The 9,622-nt window shown below is 50.8% G+C and overlaps 1 protein-coding gene across 1 annotated transcript in view; it reads left to right on the top strand.

Annotated features, from left to right (window-relative positions):
* Positions 1-761: 761 nt before the first annotated feature.
* LOC107119765 (cytochrome P450 2C19-like) overlaps positions 762-9,622 on the top strand; it is a 21,889-nt gene continuing 13,028 nt past the window's right edge. Inside the window, exons 1-4 of the mRNA XM_015422347.1 lie at positions 762-938; positions 2,722-2,884; positions 6,655-6,804; positions 8,044-8,223. Coding sequence (XP_015277833.1) covers positions 762-938; positions 2,722-2,884; positions 6,655-6,804; positions 8,044-8,223 — 670 coding nt within the window. The remainder of the gene's footprint in view (positions 939-2,721; positions 2,885-6,654; positions 6,805-8,043; positions 8,224-9,622) is intronic.

Genomic DNA, 9,622 nt, shown 5'->3' with positions numbered 1-9,622 from the left:
GGTAAAACCCCACTTTGGAGGTCCGATTTCCGTCACTGTAGAATCGGGCCCCGGGGGGAGCGCCGCCCCCTGAAGTGCAGCGTGGCAACCACGTCTATCACGTTGGGGGTGTGGCCCCAATCGTTGGAGGGAAAACTCTATGGTTTTCCCTCCGACGATCGGGGCCACGCCCTCAACGTGATCGATGTCACGCATCACTTTTTTGTCATCTTCTGGGCGTGGAACAGTGGTCACTGCGGGCATGTGTGGGGGGAGGTATTTGTGAATTTACTGCATTGTGCAGGTCCCTTCCAGCTCTAGGATGCCAGACAAGCTGGCCATTTGTGAGAGTTAAAGTACTTTTCAGATCAGGGTTCTCTCTCTCCTATCGACTGCAACCTGAACGTGAACGGAATCTTCCTGAATAAATGTTAACTTTACCTTTTTTGCAGTATACTTCTTGGGAGATTGATTTACTGCACTCATGACCACGCTCCTATGTCTGGGCAAAACTCGGACATATTAACCAAATATCCCAGTAAGGCTACCGTAGTCCACCTCCCTAGACGATAGATGAGCTGCGACGGGGAGGAAGGCAGAAATTCTGCCAAACGCCCATTCCAGCTCTGTTCCAACTTCCAAAGGTTATGTAAAGATTATTAACCCAGAGGACTGGAGTCTGAATGCTGATCTCCCCTCCCCAGCTATTGAGGAGGCCAATTCTGCTGCTCTTAGGAGTCGCGTAAACACCCGATTTGCGCTCGCAGCCGCGGAGAGCGAGGATGGACCTCTTCGGGAGCCCGTTGACCTTCCTCGTCAGCCTCGCCTTCCTCCTCATCCTGGTAGTATGGAAGAAGGGGACCAAGAAGAAGAACCTTCCGCCTGGCCCGACGCCCCTGCCGATCATCGGGAACCTCCTCCAGCTGAAGGCCAGCAACGTTGCCGCTTCGCTGAAGAAGGTAAGGCTGAGGGCCAATTCACACATCCCTAACCCTGGGTTGCCAACACCAGGATAGAGGATTCTTGGAGATTTGGGGATGGAGTCTGGGAAGGGGAGGGTTTGGAGAGGGGAGGGACCTCATGCTCCCTCTATGCTGTGGGGTCTTGTGAGCAAAAATTCTACCTTGTGAGCGACTGGCATTATTTATTTATTTATTTGGATTTATATCCCGCCCTCCCCGCGGGCAGACTCAAGGCAGGTAACAACAATGTAAAACAACACAGTTAGAACCAGGGGTCATTTGGGGCCGGAGCGTGCCGGAGCGGGCACAAGCCCCACCCCGCCCCCCAGCTCCTTCTCTCTGGAGTGATCTTCCCATTATATTGGGAAGATTAAAAAAAATACAGGATTCAAGTAAGGAAGTTAATATTCGACAGGGCTGGTAATGTAATTCCATTAAATCCAAAGGTGAACTTGTTAGTATGTAAAGAAATCCAGTGTACAAATGGTGTTGACTTTGTTGATGGTGGCAAAATAGAAACACGTGGAGCTGTCAACAATTTCGGAGTGCTCCCATAAAATCTGGAATAGAGCACATTTGATCAAATGGACATATTGTAGGTAATGCTGTATAGGAAAAATGGACAGATCATTGAGAGATGTACTTTTTTATTATGTGTTGGAATAACAAATGTACAGAAGAAGTCTGACCATATGCATTTTTTAGGACGTTGTAGAGGCTGATATTTGGGAAATTAAAAAAGAAACTGTGAGTATATCCAACACAAGAGAGAGAGAGAGCTTAGAACATAAGAGAAGCCATGTTGGATCAGGCGAATGGCCCATCCAGTCCGACACTCTGTGCCACACAGTGGCCAATAGAAACACGTGGAGCTGTCAACAATTTCGGAGTGCTCCCATAAAATCTGGAATAGAGCATATTTGATCAAATGGACATATTGTAGTTAATGCTGTATAGGAAAAATGGACAGATCATTGAGAGATGTACTTTTTTATTATGTGTTGGAATAACAAATGTACAGAAGAAGTCTGACCATATGCATTTTTTAGGACGTTGTAGAGGCTGATATTTTGGGAATTAAAAAAGAAACTGTGAGTATATCCAACACAAGAGAGAGAGAGAGCTTAGAACATAAGAGAAGCCATGTTGGATCAGGCGAATGGCCCATCCAGTCCGACACTCTGTGCCACACAGTGGCCAAAACCCAGGTGCCATCTGGAGGTCCAGCAGCGGGGCCAGAACTCCAGTAGCCCCCCCCACCAATGCCCTCCAAGTACCAAGAATACAGAGCATCACTGCTCCAGTCATAAGAACATAAGGGAAGCCATGCTGGATCAGGCCAATGGGCCCATCCAGTCCAACACTCTGTGTCACACAGTGGCTGAAACCCTGGTAGAGGCTGATATTTGGGGAACTGTGAGTATATCCAACACAAGACAGCGAGTGAGCAAGCGAGCTGTGGACTGCTGCCCCTCCTCAATGCTAGTTTAGCACACCTGTCTTATTGAGTCCAGTGGGACCTTTAAGACCAGCAAAGTTTAATTCTGGGTATGAGCTTTCGTATGCCTGCACACTTCTTCAGACACATTGAAGTGCACATGCAAACGAAAGCTTATATCCAGAATAAAACTTTATTGGTCTTAATGGCGCCACTGGACTTTGGGAGTTTTCACACACTAAATTCCAACTCTAACATTCTATGATTCTATACCACAGTGGCTTCTGCCCTTGAGTCCTCCTTTCAGTTTTTAATTGCCTATGCACTGCTTTCTTTGTACAGATGAGTGAAAAATACGGGCCGGTGTTCATGGTGTACTTCGGCTTAGACCAGGCAGTTGTCCTCCATGGCTACGACCTCGTGAAGGAAGTCCTGATTGATCGCGGAGAGGAGTTCACCCACCGAGGCAGCGTCCCATCAGCTGATAAGACCAACAGAGGATTCGGTAGCGTCTCTGCCTGCGGGCTACTTTCCATTTGCAGTCAGCGTTGGAATTAGCCAAGGAACACACAGACAGCCACTCCTCTAGCCCATCAGCTGAACTTTGAACACACCAGACTGCAGTTCTATGGTGCAGCTATTGGGACTCCGCCCCTTTCCTTAAAGGGCCACCCACTTCTTCCCAAAAGCAATTAAAGGGATCTTTTAAACGCTTTGGAGAAGAAGCGGCGTGGGTGCGCACCCCTCTCTCTCCCTCCTGCAAGATTTAAAGGTGCCCTCCAGCTGAGAGGAGCATGGACCACCCCCCTTCATTATGGAAAATAATGGCAGCCCCACCAGGGGGAAAAAATTGCCCCACAAGCCACAAAATCCTGGCTACGGGCCTGCTAGTGGTGGTACAATTAGGTAAAGGTCAAGACTTTCCCTTGCTTGAAAGCCAGTCGGATCCGACTCTAGGGATGCGGTGCTCATCTCCGTTTCCAAGCCGAAGAGCCAGCACTGTCCGAAGACGTTTCCATGGTCACGTGGCCGGCATGACTAGACGCCGTGGCACATGGGATGCTGCTACCTTCCCACCGAAGCGGTACCTATTTATCGACTTGCAGTTTCTTGCTTTCAAACAGCTAGGTTGGCAGGAGCCAAAATAGCAGTCGCAAGCTTTCAGGTTCCCCCGAACGGGCTGAGCATTCAGTAGGGGGGGGGAAACAAAAAGGGGAGGAGGGAGAAAAGATGTTTCAGAGTGTGGTGGAACCTGCAGACTAAAGAGTATTAAAACAGGGCTAGTCAGTGGATGAACCGGAGCCAATCATTAACTCTGAGGACCCAATGAGACGTTACATTTAACTAGTTTCCAAAACGGGGACTTGCGGTCGCGAGTTCCATGCAGGAGCTCAGTGCTAACATGCTGCAAGGCCCTTCCTTCCTGTGCTGTTTTCCTGCCCTGGAATGGACCTGGGAGATGCTTGCACATGCAACCCCCTCCCGTAGGACAAATAACCGCCTGGCAGCATTTCAAGTTGGGAAAACGGCACAAAAAGGAAGGTCGAAGCTCTCCTCTCCCCAGTGAAGGACCTGTCAGCGAAAGCCAGTTTGGTATAGTGGTTAAGTGTGGAGGAGCACTGGGTTTGGAGCACTGGGTTTGACTCCCCACTCCTCCACATGCAGCCAGCTGGGTGACCTTGGTTCAGTCAAAGTTCTCTGAAAGCTGTTCTCTCAACAGCAGTTCTTGAAAGAGCTCTCTCAGCCCCACCGACCTCACAGGGTGTCTGTTGTGGGGAGGGGAAGGAGATTGTAAGCCGCCACCACTGCCACTGCTGCCGCCTCTTCTTCTTCTTCTGAACATAAGAACATAAGATATGCCAATGTTGATCAGGCCAAAGGCCCATCCAGTCCAACACTCTGTTGTCACACAGTGGCCAGAAATACCAGGTGCCATCAGGAGGTCCGGCAGTGGGGCCAGGACACTAGAAGCCCTCCCACTGTTGCCCCCCCAAACACCAAGAATACAGAGCATCCCTTGCCCCAGAGTGAGTTCCTATCTATACCTTGTGGCTAAGAGCCACTGATGGACCTCTGCTCCATATGTGCATCTAATTCCCTCTTATAAGAACATAAGAGAAGCCAATGTTGGATCGGGCCAAAGGCCCATCCAGTCCAACACTCTGTGTCATACAGTGGCCAGAAATACCAGGGGCCATCAGGAGGTCCAGCAGTGGGGCCAGGACACTTTAAGACCTCCCACTGTTTCCCCCACCCCCACCCCCCAAGCACGAAGAATACAGAGCATCACTTGCCCCAGAGTGAGAGTTCCTATCTGTACCTTGTGGCTAATAGCCACGGATGGACCTCTGCTCCAGATGCTTATCTAATTCCCTCTTGAAGCCGTCCATGCTTGTAGCCGCCACCACCTCCTGTGGCAGTGAATTCCATGTGTGAATCACTCTTTCTGCTTCTGCTTCTTCTGCTTCTGCTTCTTCTGCTTCTCCTTCCTCTGCTTCTGCTTCTGCTTTTCCAAATTGTGATCCCCGGCCCTAAGAATGTCCAGCTATCCTTAACCAGAGCCAAGACCTTCTCGTTCCTGGCCCCAACCTGGTGGCTTTCGGCTGAGGGCAGCAACGGTTGGTTGCACCGGCTGGCACCCTTTCCCTCTCCCCACATATAGATTTTGTTTAAGTTCCCCCCACCACCACCACCACCAAAATAGCCGGGCAGCCCAGAATGGGAACAAGAAAATTATAAACCGCCACCTGGGATCTTTTATTCTGGTTTTGTCTTATTGACTGTACCTGGATATTTTATACACCAGTATATACTGAATTTTATACACCAGTTTGGTGTAGTGGTTAGGAGTACGCGGACTCTAATCTGGGAGAACCGGGTTTGATTCCCCACTCCTCCACTTGCACCTGCTGGATGACCTTAGACAAGCCGTAGTTCTGATAAGAGCTGTCCTTGAAAAAGAGCAGTTTCTGTCAAGAGCTCTCTTAGCCCCACCTACCTCCCAGGGTGTCTGTTGTGGGGAGGGGAAGGGAAAGGAGATGGTAAGCCGCTCTGAGACACCTTTGGGTAGTGAAGGGCGGGGTATAAATCACAAGTTCTCTCAGAGCTGTTCTCTCAAGGGCAGTTTCTGTCAGAGCTCTCTCAGCCCCACCTACCTCACAGGGTGTCTGTTGTGGGGAGGGGAAGGGAAAGGAGATGGTAAGCCGCTCTGAGACACCTTTGGGTAGTGAAGGGCGGGGTATAAATCCAATCTCAGAGCCAGTTTGATGTAGTGGTTAAGTGCGCGGACTCCAATCTGGGAGAACCGGGTTTGATTCCCCACTCCTCCTCCACTTGCGCCTGGCTGGATGACCTTGGGCAAGCCGTAGTTCTGACAAGAGCTGCTCATGAAAAAGAGCAGTTTCTCTCAAGAGCACTCTCAGCCCCACCCGCCTCACAGGGTGTCTGTTGTGGGGAGGGGAAGGGATTGTAAGCCGCTTTGAGACTCCCTTGGGTAGTGAAGGGCGGGGTATAAATCCAGGCTCTTCTTCTTCTTAAGAGCCTCACACTGCTGGCGTGAGAAACTGGAAGCTTAGGTGACTTTTTTATTGTCCATAGCTGTGTAAAAGTCAGTTTGGTGTCGTGATTAAGTGCACAGACTCTAATCTGGGAGAACCGGGTTTGATTCCCCACTCCTCCACATGCAGCTGCTGGATGACCTTGGGCAAGCCGTAGTTCTGATAAGAGCTGTTCTTTAAAAAAGAGCCGTTTCTGCCAGAACTCTCTCAGCCCCACCGACCTCACAGGGTGTCTGTTGTGGGGAGGGGAATGGAGAGGAGTCTGTAAGCCACTCTGAGACACCTTTGTGTGGTGAAGGGCGGGGTATAAATCCACTCTCCTCTTCTTCTTCTTCCTCTTCTTCCTCTTCTTCTTCCTCCTCTTCTTCCTCTTCTTCTTCTTCCTCTTCCTCCTCTTCCTCTTCCTCCTCTTCCTCCTCTTCCTCCTCTTCTTCCTCTTCTTCCTCTTCCTCTTCTTCCACTCCTCCTCTTCCTCTTCCTCCTCTTCCTCTTCTTCTTCTTCTTCTTCTAAAAGTTGTATTGGTGTGATGGCATTTTGCCTTTTGTACATTGCCCAGGGCCCGGCAATAGCCGGGATAGAGTGATGAATAAACCAAATTTGTTGTTGTTGTTCCCTCCTCCCCCAGCAGAAACCCCTGGCGGCTGCTCCCATCTGCTGGTACATCTCTTTTGCAAGACAAGCTCTGGCTTCACTCCTCGGCCTTCATTCCTTCTCCAGGGCTGCTCATGTCCAACGGCAAGCGCTGGGTGGAGCTCCGCCGCTTCTCCATCTCGACCCTGAGGAACTTCGGGATGGGGAAAAAGAGCATAGAGGAGTATATCCAAGAGGAGGCGGAGCACGTGATGAAGGGACTCCAGGCCCAAAAAGGTTGGTGAGGGACTCCGGGGATAGCAGGCAGGAACTGCTCCTCTATCTCCTCCTTCCGCCCCACACAGCTGTCTGAATAGAGAATGGGCTGTCCTCACACTTGGGCTTCTGAAGGCTGATTCATGAGCCCCGTGCAGGACAGTAAGAAAGAACATAAGAACATGAGAGAAGCCAATGTTGGATCAGGCCAATGGCCCATCCACTCCAACACTCTGTTGTCAAACTGTGGCCAGAAATACCAGGGGCCATCAGGAAGTCCAGCAGTGGGGCCAGGACACTTGAAGCCCTCCCACTGTTCCCCACCCCCGAAGCACTAAGAATACAGAGCATCCCTTGCCCCAGTCCGAGAGTTCCCATCTATACCTTCTGGTTAATAGCCACTGATGGACCGCTGCTCCATATGCTTATCCAATCCCCTCTCCTTTGGGTGAAGAAGGATGTGCTGCCCCCAGCCCGCGTTTAACTGTAGTTAAGTAGAACTGCCATATATTTTTAAGAGCAGTTGCCCCTGGGAATTGAAGTCTTTAGCACCCCTCCGAATGGCTGTTTAACAGTCATTTCCTGCACCCAGAGGTGCGGGATTTGAGTTTACAGCTCTCTTCCGTTCCTTTGTCCACTCTTTAAACGGCAAAGGGGTCGGAGCATGCAATCTTTTTCACCATGAGCCAGTGAACCGAATTAGATTACAAAGATGTGAATTTCACCAGTTTGGTGAAGTGGTTAAGTGTGTGGACTCTAATCTGGGAGAACTGGGTTTGATTCCCCACTCCTCCACTTGCACCTGCTGGTGTGACCTTGGGTCAGTCACAAGCTCTGGCACAGCTGTCCTTGAAAAAGAGCAGTTTGTGTCAGAGTTCTCTCAGCACCACCCACCTCACAGGGTGTCTGTTGTGGGGAGGGGAAGGGAAAGGAGTCTGTAAGCCCCTCTGAGACTCCAAGTGAAGGGCAGGGCATTAATCCAATCTCTTCTTCTCTTCTTCTTCTATTCAGCTTGATTGTGAGTACAGAAATCTTCTGAATGCATATGGAGCTTAATAAAAAATGATTTAATTCTACTTAACTTTGGCCGTGCGTTGAATCACGTCCAGAAGGCGCTGTTGTTGACTTAGCGCCAGACGGAACAGTGAAAAAGATTGCGTGCTCCGACCCCTTTGCTGTTTAAAGAGTGGACAAAGGAACGGAGGGAGCTGTGAACTCAAATCCTGCGCCGGTGTTGACATGTGTCCCCTTCTCTTCCAGGCCAGCCCTTCAACCCCGGCCTCCTCTTCAGCTGCGCCACCGCCAATGTAATCAGCCACATCCTCCTCGGAGAAAGGCTCGATTATCAGGATCCAAAGTTTCTCCAGATGCTTCAGTACCTCAAAGATGCCTTCCGGCTAGAGAGCTCCATCTCCGGACAGGTAAGGACTCCAAAGAGAAAAAGTTAGGCCGTGGTCACACGGTCAGGGGTCATTTCGTAGAAAAAGAGGTGCAGGAGCTCATTAGCATAACTCATTAGCATAAGTGTGTCAGAAGGCAACACCCACCGCTCAGGCTCCACTGGACTGTTCTGGATTGCTAGCTACGGGGGGGGGAGACATGTAAATCTGTCCTCGCAGAGGAGGGAGAGCTTGTACCTGAATAAAACTTGGTCTTAAAGGTGCCACTGGACTGTTTTGGACCAGGGGGGTTGGGGGGAGCTCTGCAACTTACCTGGCTGCTTCTTGCTCTGACAGGGCTGCTGGGAGCAGGGGGCGGGGCTTGTTGCATGTGCCCACCCCCTGGGCTCTTTACTGCCGGAGTTCTGCTCCTGTGCGCTCCTGCAGGAAATGACCCCTGCACACGGTCATTTTGATTGGGTTTCACCGCTGTTCCCTCTCGCATTTAAAATTGCTGGATCAGACACCCGAATCCATCTCCCGCACCAAAGTGGGCTCACTCACGTCATCCTCCCGCTTCCCTAGCGAGTTTCCCGAACCCGGGGAAATCATCTACTTTCTGGGGATTTGTGCTTTGAATCCGCGATTTCTCCGATCTGGACAGCCGTCTCTCGCAACGATCGCGATTACGGTGGTCTGACCGTCCCTTCGCACGATGAGATTTTCCCCCCTCCCCCAACTTCTGCCTTTGTGTGCATGAGCAATCCTGCGCTGAATAATTTCACTGTTTAAACCTTCAAGCGCATGTATAGACTCCAGCGCTTGGTAGTACGTCATGGAATTCACTGCCACAGGAGGTGGTGGCGGCTACAAGCACGGACGGCCTCAAAAGGGAATTAGGTAAGCATATGGAGCAGAGGTCCATCAGTGGCTATTAGCCACAAGGTATAGATAGGGGCTCTGGGGCAAGGGATGCTCTGTCATCTTGGTGCTTAGGGGGGGTCAACAGTGGGAGGGCTTCCAGTGTCCTGGCCCCACTGGTGGACCTCCTGATGGCCCCTGGTGTTTCTGGCCACTGTGTGACACAGAGTGTTGGACTGGATGGGCCTTTGGCCTGATCCAACATTGGCTTCTCTTATGTTCTTATAAGAGGGAATTAGGTAAGCATATGGAGCAGAGGTCCATCAGTGGCTATTAGCCACAAGGTATAGATAGGGGCTCTGGGGCAAGGGATGCTCTGTCATCTTGGTGCTTAGGGGGGGTCAACAGTGGGAGGGCTTCCAGTGTCCTGGCCCCACTGGTGGACCTCCTGATGGCCCCTGGTGTTTCTGGCCACTGTGTGACACAGAGTGTTGGACTGGATGGGCCTTTGGCCTGATCCAACATTGGCTTCTCTTATGTTCTTATAAGAGGGAATTAGATAAGCATATGGAGCAGAGGTCCATCAGTGGCTCTTAGCC

The sequence above is a fragment of the Gekko japonicus genome, unplaced genomic scaffold, assembly GCF_001447785.1.
Source record: "Gekko japonicus isolate JY-2015 unplaced genomic scaffold, Gekko_japonicus_V1.1 scaffold915, whole genome shotgun sequence".
Taxonomy (NCBI): Eukaryota; Metazoa; Chordata; class Lepidosauria; order Squamata; family Gekkonidae; genus Gekko; species Gekko japonicus.
The sequence above is the reverse complement of the archived record's forward strand: the minus strand, read 5'-3'. Positions and strand labels throughout refer to the sequence as shown.